General features: G+C 36.5%; 1 protein-coding gene across 1 annotated transcript; it reads right to left on the bottom strand.

The window, feature by feature from the left end:
• Positions 1 to 1,428: 1,428 nt before the first annotated feature.
• LOC107092331 (mitochondrial coenzyme A transporter SLC25A42-like) lies at positions 1,429 to 15,090 on the bottom strand. The gene is made up of 8 exons (XM_015386738.1): positions 14,747 to 15,090; positions 10,559 to 10,724; positions 8,668 to 8,779; positions 8,487 to 8,512; positions 8,094 to 8,260; positions 7,867 to 7,983; positions 6,132 to 6,283; positions 1,429 to 4,621 (listed from the first exon to the last, which is right to left on the bottom strand). Exons 2-8 carry the CDS (start codon positions 10,676 to 10,678, stop codon positions 4,299 to 4,301), a joined length of 1,017 nt encoding a protein of 338 aa, XP_015242224.1. The 5' UTR covers positions 10,679 to 10,724; positions 14,747 to 15,090; the 3' UTR covers positions 1,429 to 4,298.
• Positions 15,091 to 16,146: the final 1,056 nt, after the last annotated feature.

Genomic DNA, 16,146 nt, shown 5'->3' on the forward strand with positions numbered 1-16,146 from the left:
ATCAAGTGTTCATCCGGGTCATAGCAGCCTTAAAAGAGGCTTATATCGAGCTACCATGCTGACTCTGAATCGGAGGAGTCAGCATTCACCTAAACGTCTTAGATAAACATATTTCTGTTGTTTCTTTTCATTTTCAATTTGGTTTTAGATATTGTCATTTTGAAATCCCTACAGTGGCTTCAATGTTCTAAATAATTTATATCAAATGCTCTATAAATGATGATAAAAAAATAAAAAAATAAGAGCAGCAGTTTAAAATAAAATTTCAAACTTAGTCCACTAGTGAGTTCTTCTGTTTTCAGAAGATGCTGAGGGCATCCCACGTGATCCTTGAGGGCCCCTTGGTGCCCACGGGCACCACATTAATGACCCCTGTCTTAAACTAAAGTCAGTCGGGTATCAACAGCAGATTCTCAGATGTTTTCCCTGCACTGCCCTATGGTATAGTTGGATAGAGATTGTTAACCAACGAAAACTATTTAGTTCAATTCTGGAGGATAAAGGGAACCAGCAGAGGAATGTCAGTTCTCCATTAATTTGTGTATACGTGACAATTTGCTGAAAAACTATAAAGTAATATCCCAGTAGCACAATCTCACACTAAAAAATATACTATAATATAAAGATAATTTAAGCCGTTTAGTTAATTTCTTCTGCACCATTAAGAAAAAATAATCAGTTTTTGTTCTTTTGTAACTAAAATAACACCAATTTGATCTTTTTTCAATTGAACCTTGTTTGACACAGGTACAGTTTTAGACTAGTTTTTCCTTAAACTATGAATTATAAACATTGACATAAATCTGCATAAGTATAATATGTTTGTCATTTCCATTTTGACAAGGACATTTTTCATTATTGTACTCCATGGAGAGAAGAAGTAACTGGTTAACAATTAAAAGTTCCCTAAAAAATTTAAAAACAGAAAGTGATATTATTAAGGATTTTATCCACCTATACCAGAATTGCAAATAACAATGCAGTGCTGCATTATAAATATATATTTTGAAAAAAACATTACCACTGTGAACATCCAGTTTTATTTTAAGAATATACGAGTAATTTACCAACAGTTACTCCATTATCACTACAGACACATGATGAGGCTGTTTAGTAGCTATGGTACATTCAGTTGGCACAAACAAAAAACAGCTGCAATCAAAGTAAATCCCACAATATTATTTTCTGCAGCACAAAAACAACATCTGCATTTATTAATTAAAGAAAAAACAAAAACTTTCTGATTTTTTTTTCTGCTGTTATCCAGTTTTGATTGTTTACCAAGAAAAGATCCAACTTTTTGGCCTTTTTATGATTGTCTTCGTCTCCTCCCTGTAAAGAAACAGACACTAAATTCATATTATATATATATATATATATATATATATATATATATATATATATATATATATATACACATACACACACACACTTTTAAAACGAAGCTATATTCAAATCAGCCAAAAAAAAAGTGTTGTAATACAACTGTGGATCTCATATAATAGCAACGATAAAACATCAGACAAAAAAACTCCACAAGGCAGTTAAAGATTTACAAAGATTCACATAGCAAATCTGGACCGGTACAGTAGTTAATACATTCAGTCACGGAGATTAAAACCTCTCTGAAACTACTGCCTCTCACACACTCATTGCTTCAAAACTGGATAAAAACCATGAGGGCGGTTAGCAGATTTAACTCCGTTACAGTAAAAATACTTCTGTTGGTTAGGCACTTCAGTGTCAGGATCACCCTACGGTTGGGCTTTAGCTACCATCTTATTTCAGCCTCTCACACCGGTTACAGCATTAAAGCTGGTTAGAGTTTATTTCTCGCTCCTAGGTTGGATAAGTCATTGATATTGATACAATTGGCAGTTAATAGTTGCTTTAAATCAGTTCTGCAAAATATCACATCAAGGAGGTTGCTTTGCACTGCAGCTCAGAGGACTAAAGAATCAGAACAGCATCCATGTGAGGCAAACTGCAGCGTAACACGACTGGAGTGCAGCAAAAGGCTAACTAAATGCAGGCATTGATTAAGCTGGCTTCCATCAGGTCAGTGATGGAACATGTTAAAACTCCTCCAACATCATCCTTTTCTTTTTTTATATCTAGCAAACTATTGAGAAAACCAGACTTTTAATCATCGATCCTGATATGGATCGAATTCAACAGAAAGTAGCGTCTAATTGGTTCCCTTACTGTTAATTTGCTAATTTCTCCAGCAGTAGTAAACAATCAATGTAAAAACAACATTTTCTGCTCCTTGTGTTACTAGTAAATTAGTAGACACACAAAAACATTACTGATTAGCTGAGATACACAGATTGCAAACATTTCGACAGCTTTGTGCTTCAGTGAGTCTTAACTGAATAGCCGCCTTCGCGCTCAATAGCAACACAGGTTAAAAGAAAAGAACAAAAACTGTCAAACACTTTGAATTAAATTTATATTTTAAAGAAGTGTCATGTATGCAGGCGGACACTTTCATATGGTAAAATGTCAAAAAATATATATGGTGTTAAACTCAGGGTCAGCTCTAATTTATATCTAATTAAACATCTATTATAAACTTTGGAACCTTTTAAGTAATTATTCATAGATTTCCAATTCTCTGGAGTTCAAAAAAAATATCAGATACCAAATTCTCTTAGCTACTTTTCCCATTTTTCAAATCAAAATAATGCACTCTGCTGCTCATAATCTAGAGTCAGAATAAAAGAAAATAAGCAACTGTATAAAAGTTTATCTTTGTACCAGATACGGATCGCAATCATCGACTTAGGGGTCCAAGAAAAATAGTATATTTTGGCATCTAGGGGTTTCCACATGTTTGCAAGAAAATTATCTTTTGTCCTTTTAAAACAATGTTGAACTTTTAGAGATTTCTCATCTCTACTGAGAAATAAACTGTTTAATTGGTCAAATGAGTTAAAAAACAAACATGAACATGTGGAAAAGGACTTCATGCTGGGTACAGTGGAGGATCTGTTACACTGTGGTTCAGCTTCTCTTTCCAGATTATATCTGACATTTTTAATAATTTCATTAATTTCCATCTTAAAGAAATTTCCCTTTTTCCTACATATCTTAAAAATGGATGCAAATAAGTTTGGAGGGCACCAAAATAAAGACTAAAAACAAATCATGACATCCTGTGTATGAACTCTGTCGAGTCTTTCTGCCATGTTGTGGTGTGGATGCTATGACCTGCTCTCTGCTCCACTTGGCTCTGCAGTTAGAACCTCACAGCTCAACCAATCCTGCCTTGGTATGTCAGATCTAACTATAGAAACCAGCAGCCTTTGTTAGTGACAGTCAGCCTGCATCAATGACGCCTCAGTGTTGAGCTGATGAGCTACCTCACCATTGAACGTACAATAAAACATTGAAATCACACATTTTGTCGGTGTTCTCATATTTCCAGCCATCTTATCCTCAATCATCCCTAAATGGGAGATCTCAGATTCGATACAGTGACCTTTCACTGGCACAGAGACGTATGGAAACACACACAAAGCTGTCTTTACTGACGGCAAATGGAAGACATCACACATACACAGATAAGAAGGGTAATTAAAAGGCCTCAGCCCTGAACAGTCTGCTTCAATACAAACTTCCAATGTTGCCAAAGTGTGAGCAGCAAGGAAGCTGTAAACTTTTTACTTTGTGGTGTCTTACTGGATTACATCAGGTAGTTCCATTTGTTAAAGTAACAGATTAGAGGTAATTATCATATTGCTTAACTTTCACAGATCATGGCATTGTGACAGGGGGTGGAAAATGTGCAACAATAAAAGCGGACCGCCATAATCCCTCCAAAAAGCTAATACTTTTACCCTGATGTCTACATAAACAATACGGGCCCTTTTAGCACACCGATCTCATAGCATAGATCAGGTCTGTTCTCACATTAATTGTTGGGGTTACAGTTGAAACATTTTAATCCCAAACATAACTAATCCACATGCCACTGTTAATGTTCTAAGCCTTAGAAGCAAAATGTACACATATTTTGCAACAGACTCCAATTATAACCTTTGGTTAAATGTTAAACCCCCCAGTGGTGGACCTGTGTGTGCAAACCTCCAGAAATCTCTCTCCACAGGTCTGCAGCATTACCACCTATGCATACATTAAACTCATCATATTGCACTTGACAACAGGTTGCAGTGGATGCTGTAGATTCGCCCTACATTCCAACCCTACAAGCCATTGTTAGTCACTGTACGTCTGTTTCTTCCCACCAATAATGGTTCTCCGGGTGGAATCGTGTGGCTCTGTTCCCTCTGGTTCTACCGGGTATATCCCATTTGATGCAGCTTCTTCAACAGAATCTGCGTTAGGTCAAAGGTGGTGAAGCTGATTCCCACAGCTATCGGTCCTTTGACCCAGTTCATGCTGAGGCCTTTGTAGAGTCCTCTGATAACCCCTTCCTCAGAAACGATGTCTTTCATGGTGCCCAGGATGGTGCCGTAAGTGTGACCCGTCACCCCTGCAGTCTGCATGCGTCGTCTCACCACATCCAGAGGGTAGGACGCCGACTGACCAATCAGGCCGGCGCAGGCCCCGAAAGCCAGGCGTTCATATGAGTAAGGCTGTGCGCGGCCACTGTGCTCTGCATGGGAGAGGAAGGAGAAAGGCCATTCTGTCACAACACAAACATTCATGTATTTTATTTGATAGACCAACACAAACCAATAGAGGGTGATAAAGTGGAGGAAAAAGACTCCATAGATAAAAGATTTTACAATACCTGTGTGGTTTAAATCTGTATTTAAATCCATTTACCCCCACATAAATTCCAGTGCAAAGAATTACCATTTTAAATCACCCAATTTACAAAAGTGTGTAATATAATCTCATAATTAATCCAGCTTTCCTGGGTCTCAAACAGGTATCAGCCTAAGAGTCCCCTGGATGCCGTTCAGCTGCGCCACAGCTTCTCATGGATACAGCTCCAGAGTGAATTTGAAGGGCTGGACTGTGATCAGATCAGGACCGCATCATCAACCCGCTATAGCAGTGAACTTCTAAGCTTTAGATAAAACAACAAACAAGTGTTTATTGAACCAGTTCTACCAGTGTCTCATGTGCCATGTGTTATTTAATCACTGTATGTTTTGTTTTTTTAAACCTATGTGCAAGTTCAAATATTTCATTATTTCAGTTATTCTCTTGATTTAATGCTCATATTTATCACAGCTGTCAATTGCCCGTATGAACAACATTATTTATTACATAAAAGTCCATAAAATGTGATCCAGAGGCTGTAGTATTTTACTTGGAACCTGGATCGGTTCTACTGTGCCTTTTATAAGCCGACTTCCTGTCTGAATGATCCACGCTGCTGCAGACTGACTTGGATTTAAAGCAGCAAGTGGCAAAAATAAAACAGTCACTAATTTTAGAGAAGCGTCAAACAGCTGGGGCTTCTGAGACATTTCAGAAACGCACAGCGGTGCTTTCAGTGGAACCACTCTGATTGACTAGAACCAGTGCGTCAGAGGTGACAGCCCGGTGCAGCGCAGTACATGGGCGCCGCTTCCAGTGGAACAGAGGGGTTAGAGAACTTAGAAAATAAACAGCTTCCTGTCACACAATAATAATAAAAATCTAAAGAAGGAGGCAAACTAAGAAAATATCAGTACTGTTAATGCAAGTGGCAGCCATTTTTAAACATACATAGACCATAAAAGCAGGGATGTGAACCTACAGAATGTTGCAAATAGGGGTTAAAAGACATTAGAAACCCTGTCCAGATTTTTATTTGTGCAAAGGAGAAACAGTATGTAGCATCTAACATTTAGGTATAGCCAGATGTCATATTGTTCATTACTATTGCGATTTTATTTCTATTATGGGCTATATAAAACTGGTATATATAAAAATGATGTGTGCTTTGTTTGTGAGGCTCTGTCTACAGAATGGAAGAACTTTTTAATGCTTTTTATTTTGACTTTAACTGCTCTTACATTAAATACCACAAAAGAAAAGAAAGTTAAAACTAAGCCGTTCCATTTTACTGTTAGGCAGTTTCTAATGAAACAAAATATCAGAAAAGTTGCTAGATGTTACAAAAAATATGCGTTTGTTTTATTTAATTTGTTTGAAAAGGGTAAAAATACCTGCGTGCAACTTCTTTAGTGTTTCATAAGTAAAGAAGCTGAGACCAGCATAGGGGATGACACCAAGGATGGTCGGAGAGAAACCTCGATACAAAGTCTTCAAGCCCTCTTCTTGAGAGATCCGCACAAAAACTTGCAGAATATTGCTGTACCTTAACAGAGGAGAAAAAAATATATACATCAAACATGTTTTTATTGCTGTGAGCTTAAAATGGATTAGAAACAATCCTAAAAAGCTATTCTAGGAAAAATCTAAGCTTTCCTTGAAGTTCCTTAAAACTTAAAATCTGAAAAAAATAGATTTGTTTGTGACCATAAGGGATCCGACAGTAAAGCAGAACTTTATAAAGAAATCTTTACCCCGAGCTGCTTGTTTTAGATGTCCTCCCTCCTCCAACACATGTTAACTACTTAGTGTCCTATAAACTGTTGAAGACGCCTAAACAATCACTCATTTATTTTGGTTTGTGTAACAAGGGCAAGTTCCTTCTGTCTGGTTTGAACTCAGACAATAAAATGGTTGCAAAATGGTTGGAGACTCCAAAACGTGCATTTAGCTGACAGAGCAACCAACCATAAGCAGTAATTATACTAAAATTGTAAATACATTTTTTTTTTTTACATTTTCAATTTAAGACAAAAATACTTTCCGTCCATCAATATGCTCTATCAGAACTCCTCAGGTGGAAAATGTTTAGTTTCACCTGGTTTAATTTCACAGAAAGTCTTCTTTGAGGAACCTTTTGCTATCCTATAATTAATCGTTTCAGCGAAAAAATAATCAAGAGATTAGCCGATATTGCAAATAATCGTTAGTCTCAGACCTGGTCTCAAAAGAGAACATTAGCAAATAAACGGCTTCCTGCATTTCAAATATAAAATAAAACAAATTAAGAACGCAAATAATGGATTGACAACTTAAAATTACCCAGGGAGTTATAAAATATATCAACCTAAGGAAAGAGAGGCGACAAAGTATGTTGGGGGGGTTTCCTAAATTCTGTTATCATTATTATAATTAACATAAACCCTTTCATGCATAGCGATCACTACTGCATATAGCTTTGCAATTATGCATATAGTCCAATCTAGTGGAAGCTATTGCATCCTCCCATGCAGAAAAATCCAATATGATCAATGTAATGGTAAAAAAAACAGTCATTGGAACCAAGATGGCTGACACACAAGGAAAAAGACCAACCACCTCAGCCATTTCTGTTTCTACAGGGGAGTAGAGGAACCACCATTCTAACAGAATACCACATTACAACAGTAAGACTAAATTACAACTATATCTATGCAACTACTTTATATATTGATATATAAAGTAGTTATATTGATTTTTTTTTACAGTATAAAATGTATGAAAAACACTGGAGTGGACAGATAAATATTTCTTTACAAAATAAAGACAGAAAAAAAAGTTTACATTCCTAAGGATTTATAAAAACAATTGGTAAAAGAAATCCGGACTGAGTTTGTCATAATTCATGTATGAGAGGGTTAAGTATTTTTTTTTTAAAGTATCATGATAATTAACTAAATTATATTTAACAATATAGGTTTTGTCTGAAACTTTATTTAGAAGTTAAAAAGAAAGTTTCTACAACTTCATCAGACTCATTCAAGCTTAGATTTAAGAGTTTAACCCAGCAAAAGTGTTTAGACATATTAGTGCACATATACAATCTAGTAAAACTAAAGAATTTCTAGAAACTATGAAGATTATCCTTACATTTCCTTGGGGGTTACAGCCATTCTGGCCCTCACCATGTCCAGTGGGTAGGTCAGCATGGCTGCTGTGGTTCCAGCCATTGATCCAGCCACCAACCTAGGGATTGGAGGAAGGGCTCTGGGGGAAAAAAAGAAAAGAAAAAAAAAAATAATAGAAGTGTAAATATATCCATTAGGATTAACAGTTTATTGAAGTTTAGAAAAAAGCCAAAATAACCAAACACTTACTTCCCCTGAAAGCCATAATATCCTCCCAGCAGCCTTTTGTACTGCTCATGAGCACAGAACTGGATGGCAGCATAGGGGATGACTCGCACCATTGTAGCAGAGTTCCCTCTCCACAAACTGAAGAAGCCATCCTTCAGATAGGTGCGGTAGATCAGCTTATACGCTTCCTGTTACAGCATTTACAACAACAGTTTAATAATCATTACATGGAAATAAGGTTACATGATTCCTGAAACATACAGTGACTTATAGCATAAAAGAATATTGCATTCAATGCAAATATGCTTGAGTGCTGAATTAGATTTTTGTTCATCCAGACCATTTAAATACATTTAAATAATTCCTCTCTTTTGTTTAAATAACTAAATATTTGAAGATCTTCCTTAGGCATACCTTGGCTGAGAATCTTGCTGAGGACACTGTAAGACAACCACAAATATGAATATAATTAACTTTAATACATCTTTCTTCATATACCAAATTATTATTTGTATTTTTTGCAGGAAAACATCGGTCTATAATTCATTGTTTGCCATTTAATATTACATAGAGCTTAGCAGAGCATCTCACTTGCCTTGGAAGATTATTTTTGTTCGATCCAAAGGGGCTACGGCGGTCTTAGCCACGGCTCCGGCTAAAGCCCCAGAGAAGAGAGCGTTGAGAACAGATCGAGTTTGTTTGATGCCCTGCATAGCCAAGGAGAAATCCCGTTATTCTTAACAATGTCTTTACATAAACATAGTCGTGTTTCTGACCCAATATAGCATAAACCAGAGTTACAGAATAATAAACACAAACCGTCATACAAGCAGACATGTAGTCAACCTAAGTAAACATGAAGTCACACAGTAAGGATTAAACAGTTGATTTTAGAAGATTTCAGTGTTTGTTCCTACAATTAATTACAGTGAAAATAAAAAAATAGCAGGGATAGACATTTATAACATGTAATAATTATGAAAATGTTCCTTTACTAACAATCTGGGTTCATCTGGGCTGTATGATATCATATCTAACTTTTTTTCTGTCAATATGTGTGATAAGAAAGTGAGACTTTTGGAAAGCTGGAAACCAAGAAACAGCTGTTAACAGTTAGTGATAAAGGAATATCTGTTATCTGGGGAGTGCTGGTCTAGTGGTTAGAGCAGTGCCCTTGTGCTTTGAGAAGGTTGCAAGTACCTGGTTGTGATCCCCACAGCCTGTACTCTGGGTTCCTGCACAAGACCCTTAACCCACTGCACCCAATGCCCACTGCTCCCCAAGGGGATGGGTTAAAATGCAGAGAGCAGTTTCCCCATTGTGGGAAAATAAAGGGATTTACATTACATTCACATTACTTTAACATCTTTAGAACGGTTTATTTGCGCTTTCCTCATAGGAGTTTGACTTTTTGTTTTCTGTTACTTGAAACAGGTGCATTTTGAAATTATCATGAATGTAAAAAATTATTAACAGCCGTCACTACCTGACAGTGACGGCTACTAAAGATGGCGCAGGCACCACGCGGTAGAGGAGGAGTTACGTGACCAACCGGGAGCAAAAAACTGTGATCATCTGTCCAAATGGTCAGTTAACTGAGTGCGCTATAAAGTCCACTATATAGTCCCCACTCTATATAGTGCTTGAGCGATTTAGGGGTTAGGAAGGACGTTCAGGCACAGCAAGCTTGTATAAGCTTTGAGAACAGCAACTTTTAAACAGTGCATGCTCCAGGAGAAATGGGCTTTTCCGTGCTCTCGCACCCGTGGAGAGGGCGGGTCTTTTAAAAACTTTGTGTAAATCATGTCTTTACTTATACCTTTAAATATAATTGTTTTTCTAGTAATTTGCTTAATCTATAAATGAATATGGAACTGAGTCGTCACCCTGAAATATGAATTTTTTATCTTAAGACGTGCGTGTTGGTTTTTAGTTATTTTTTTCCAAGCCAGAAAAGCCCAAAAGAGCACGGTTTAGAAAGGATGGTAACATTAGCCTGCCTTGCTTCCATCACTATTCCACCAAAAGGGGTGAATCCAGCAATCTGGGACTCTAGGTGTGTAATTTTGTAACAATTGTGTAGAGAGACTGGTAAACATGGGTAAATTAAACATGGCAAACTGCTAATGTTGCTAACACTACATATGAACGTGCAAACAAGTCAGATTCTTGTGTGTATCCTTGCAAAAAAGGGAGTTTGTAAGGGTCAGAATAAATTCCACTTCATTTTCCCTAAAAGTGATTAAAAATTAATTTAAAGGTAATTTCCTATGAAATGTATATGTAAAATACTTTGTCAGCAGTCCTTAAATTGATTTATTTGTATTCTCTTAGACATTTCATGCTAAACCCAAGCTTACCAACTACAGTGATGGAGCACCATCTCAAAAAGACTAAGTTAGGAAATTAACTCAGATGTTACATTCTCGTTCCTGAAGAAGCGAATGGAAAGATTTAAAGTAAAAAGAACATATCTGGCATGTTACCTCAAAGCTTGCTTCAGACTGACTGGAGGAAGAGATGGGCAGCACCTCTCCCTGCGTCAGTGAGGCTCGCTGCTCCTGGACTCCGCTTCCCATCCCCCTGGATTCACCAAGCACGCTCATACATTTGGCTGACAAGGAGGGCGAGGGGTGCTCCCAAAGGTGAGAGCTGCAAGAGGCCAGCAGAAAGAAAAAAAAAAGTACACTTTTAGGTCAGTCTAAATATAAACGAAGCAGTGTCCTGTAGATGTATAAATGTTTCCTCCTAGTAGCGTGAAAAAGCATTAGGATCAAGTGACCTAGCATGACGGCTCTCATTCAAACACTGTTAACAGATCTAGGTTTACCCAAACAGGGTTGGTTAAATAATGCAATCACAAACAGATCTCTTCATAAAATTTCAAGCATGCAGAATGCTGAGTCAGATGACTGCCAAGAAAAGCCTTCATGTGTTATCATTAAACACAAGAAAACACTTCCTTGAAGGACACAGCTGAGGACTTCTAGTTGTAAGTAGGTGAAAGGTGTCCATTTGTTGCGTCTCTCAGGACACTCCTGTGCTAGAATACCACATCTGAGCATTACAACATCTCCCAACAATCAGGACCATCTATTCAGCAAAGATCTGATTGAGATCAGGTTTTGGTGAGAAACCTTTTGACTTCTGATCATGGGGAAACAAAGGCCCTCGCATGCTTTCCAATGAGCTAATCATTTCACCACACAAGTCAGCCATTCATGCAACCTTCCACCCCTTGTATTGGCTCACTGAGTCATCTTCACAGCTTTTAATCACATGTAAATCCCTAAAGTTTTGTTATGTAGAGCTAAAACCAGACATTTACATAAGTTAACAAAAAGACCTTTTCTGATATAGAAATAGTCTAAACCTAGAACTTTATAAGCTCTTTTTTGATTGCCTAAATATTTTCTTGCAATTATCCAAAATTATGTCAATAGTTTTTAATCAATCAGATTAAATTTGTAAGTAAAAAAAAACTGAAATAATGTTTGGAAGCTAAACCACGCGACTCAGGAAACATGTTTTTTTTCCCCCAATTACTTCACGGACATTTTCTGATTTCTTTGGACTTTTCTGTGATGTCACACGAGGAAGCAGTGTGTTTAAGATTTGTCTTATAACACAGCCACCTATGTGCTTCGATTTGGCTAAAAGAGTAAAAGCTTACAAAGGCATATCAATATCCAACTTGCAAATATAAATACTTCAACATGAAGTTGAAATCTGTCCTAACAAGTTTGTTCATTTTTTTTAAATCTATATAGAGTTAAATAAAAACAAAGATAAATCAAAACAAACATTACAAATGTTACAAATTTCCTGTCAGAAACGTTTTGGCAACTAATTTACTAATTTTCACAGCAGACAGAATAAATTAAGATAACCTGTAAAAGCAGGGCAGAATCGAAAGAAATCTCTCTGGAGCAGCAGGATGCTCTTTTTACAAGCTAGCATCCAACTGTGTCAGTCAGTACCGAAGCCCTGAACAACAGCTTGCTTTGTTTGATTTAAAAAATAAATAAAATGTCCCTCTTCCAAAAGAAAACAAAAAAATAAGCCGAGAGCCAAAAAGCAGACAGTAGGATGAAAACCCATTTGATGCTTTAAAACCTTAAAGAAACCTTCTCTAAACTTCAGAAAATGTCATTATGGTAAAAAAGAAAATCTTAATCTGTGCTTCCTTTTCTTTTTTTTTTTAATTCACTAAATGCTAAATAAACAGAAGTTATGAAGCATGAGGACAAACAGAGAGTCTCCTAGAAAGAAAGCCGTGTAGTTAGGGGGAACCAAGCCTGGCATCGTTACAAAAAGCCTTTAAGAGGACAGATTCTCTAGTGAACAAACAAAGGCCTTTAATACACCTCCTGTACTTTTCCCCTCTCCAACAATATGTTCTTCTTTTTTTTCTTCAGTATATCATCTTTCACTTTCTTTACTCATTGCTGGCCCAAAAGCCTCTCTGTGAAATAAGTGTTCTGCATCTTTTTTTTTTATTTCCAAACCTCCCATTTTAAATCAGTTTCTGTTGATAAGTTATTTTCTGAATGTTTAAAACCTGAAATACAGTTAAAAGCCTCCCTTAGCTTTTAAATCAAAATATAGACAGATAATGAAAAATTTATTTTTTATTCAGGTTTTAAATCCATTATAACCCATTATTATAACTACCCTTCTATGGTTTAGAGGCCTTTCAATGAGATGTTTTCAAATCAATTTAACTGAAAACTGCCTAAAAGATAGCTACTATGCTTTCCCCACATTTAAAAGAAACACATATTTATGGGTTTTGAAGTTTTTCACTTTGTAACATGAGCCATTTAATACCGTTTATTAGAAAATGCTTTTCTATAACTACCTGCCTTCATAATTTTTAACTTATTACGAATAAAGCAAAGAAATGTAACAAAAAAAATGTAATCAGGAGGTATTTCTCTAAAACTACAACATTTAGTAGAGGGTTGCATATGTTAATGTTTTAACAGAGAACAGCAGCACATAGCAGTTCCTCTGGCTGATAAAAAGCTCCACTTTTCTCTGTGGTCTTGCCTGCCAATCCTGTTTTGTTTTTTCATCCGTTTTATTTTTTTTTAATAGTTGCATTACTTTGCAAATCTGAAGAAATATTAAAAAATGACAACTTTATCTCCATCTACACATTAAAAGAAATATGCCCTTTAAGCTGCCCAACATCTTCATGGAAATATATGTTATCACTGTATTACTCTGTGCTAGGAGTCCGCATTTATCATACCGTTTATCACTATCTTGATAAAGTTTTATTCATGATATCAATTTTGAATTATTATCAAAACAAGAAATTGTTCAAACATGAATAAATCTTATTTTGTTAATACCTTTTTCCCATTTGGGCATTGGGAAATCTAAAGAATAACATCAAATACGGTTAGTAAGGGATGTTTTTTTATTGATATAAATCACACTTTTTTATGTAACTGTTGTCCTAAAGAAGCCCATTTTAAATGTGCATTTGTAGCATTTGTGATTATGCAGCTACGCTTGCTGTGGGACGCAGTCAAAACTAAACAGTTACCCAAGAAGGACTTCGAAGAATCAATGAATTGTGTTTTTAATCATCACTTTGATCATTACCACGATAGTGCCAAAATAAAAACCGCTTGATAACAGTTTAGGCTATATACCCTAGTCGTACTGTGTGCAATATCGAGCTGGAAAAGAGTAGTGAGAGAAGTGGGAATTTATAGTAACCGATATCATGGATTTTTATCAGTAATCTTCCTAGGGCATAATTGTTTAACATCGTCCAATCCTATAGAAGTTTTTAGTAAGCTAAGTCATTGTTAATCAAAAGACGTGACAAGAATAACAAGTTTAATACATTTAATAAACAGTGAGGAAAAACAAAAGATTTTAAGAACCACCCTATCAAGTAGGGTGGTTGGGGGGTAGTGTTGGCCTTATGGTTAGAGCAGTGCGCTTGTGCTCTTAGAAGGTTGCAAGTACCCAGTTTGATCCCCACAACCTGCCCTCTGGGTCCCTGAACAAGACCCTTAACTCCCCACTGCTCCCTGGGCGCAGCACAATGGCAGCCCACTGCTCCCCAAGGGGATGGGTTAAATGCAGAGAGTTAATTTCTCCAGTGTGAAGTTAATAAAGCTTAATTATTACTTCAGACCTGATCAAGGCTAAATTCACTAGTTCCCATCATCTAATGGCAGCATATTTAAATATGTTAGGTAGTAGCAGTAATCATTGCTGCCTATCTGGTGTGAGGTCATACATTTTTGCTTTAAATAGATGATAAAGTCCTGTTGAACATATTAATAACCTGTTTCCCAAACTAAAAATGAAAAATAGTTGATCTGTTAGTACAATTACCTGGGTTTCTTAAAGGGGTGTTTTTTTGTTTTTCTCCAGGCTGTTATTTTGTGGGGCTTCTATGTTGATAAAAAAAAAGAAGAAAATATGCTCTATTTTTGAAAATGACTCCTAATGCTGAGCCTGTCCACATTACCCAGTCAGGGTGGTCCAACATTTATACACCCATTTACTGAAATAACTGTAGTGTCTCTGCTTGGAGCTGCAGGCTTATTCAAACTTGTCCACAAACAAAACAACAGACCCAGTGAATCTTGGCAGCCAGCTGGATGTAACCAGCTAGAAAATACAAACACCCCACGGTATCTTACCTTGTAAAGCTCACACCAAGTCGAAGGTTTATTTCGGTCTGATCTCCCACTCCTGCTGTTTAACTTTTAAGTCGTCTCTGTGCTCCTCAGTGGCTCTTTAACCAACTGCTACTAGGTTAAGTAACGAATGCTAGCTGTTAGCTCCACCCCGCTACATTACCGTCAGTACTACTCTGATATTCAGCTGAGAGGGGATATAAACCATGAGAAGGAACACTGACAGAAGTTTTTTTGTCTGTTTTTTAAGGCACTGTTTCCCTTACAGTTTAAATAACTAGCCGCGCTTCGGTGACTTCATGTGACAGACATCATCCACGCTCTGGTATCTCTGCCGTTACTACTCCTGTCAGCCACCCAAGGCAGGTTTGACAAGGGCGAGCCCCGTTGCATTGTGGGAAACGTAGTCTCAATGAAGCGAGGGACGCTTGGATAGGTTGACTAGAGGGGCGTAAACGGCAACTTTAAAACCTAAACACAGGTATGAACACGGGGCTTTTTCATGGATTTTTTTCCTTTCTTAACCCTTGTTGAAACGTCACTTTTTTCTTGTTCTTTTTTTGGAAAACTATTAAGCTCAAAATAAATTAAAAACATTGAGAAAATGCCTATATATCCCAGCTTTAGTCATAAAGTCATATTAAATAGGTTAAAAAAAGAACCTGGCCAAATAAATTACACAAATGTAACAAACTTTACTTATTTTATGTATAGCAGATCTATGAGTTAAAAATATATATATATTACACTATAAATCAAAGTTTTAAAACCCGTAATTTAAATAATATAGAATAAACGTGTTCCAGCAGATTACGTACTGAATCAAACAGTGACAGTGTATACTATAAAAGCAATTAAGAAGACAAAATCAAAGATCAATTTGAGATCAAGTGTTTTTAATTGCTATTTGTACTGACACTTTCACATTTATTACAATAAGCTGAAAACATGGGCATGTCTAGAATAACAAAAAAAACAACCTGTCTTTCTTGTTTGTTTGTTTTTTTACGAAGAGAATGCCTAAACAGTGTGTAGCAACTTTTATTTTTTTCTTCTTTTTAAGTTCTTACTTGCTAATTGTCTTTAAATGTTCTTTTCTTTTTTTTTCTTTTTTTTAGCTCCGTAGGCCTTTTATTATATCATTTTTTTTAACAAGGTAGACAGGAAATGAGCTAAGAACAAGAGGGAAGACGTGGCAAATGCCTACAGGACAGGAATCAAGCCTGTCAGCCGCACCAAAGTCTCTCTCTGCCCAACTCCTGTGCCATCGCCACGCCCCATCTGACTTGTCAATTCTAATTTCTTTAAGTAACTATACATAATAAGATACATTCAATATATTTTACAAGCCTTTTTACTGTGAATATCTTTTAGCCAATGTATTTCAGACAACACTGTGTGAA

The sequence above is a fragment of the Cyprinodon variegatus genome, unplaced genomic scaffold (assembly GCF_000732505.1).
Source record: "Cyprinodon variegatus isolate N-32 unplaced genomic scaffold, C_variegatus-1.0 Scaffold374, whole genome shotgun sequence".
NCBI classification, from domain to species: Eukaryota; Metazoa; Chordata; class Actinopteri; order Cyprinodontiformes; family Cyprinodontidae; genus Cyprinodon; species Cyprinodon variegatus.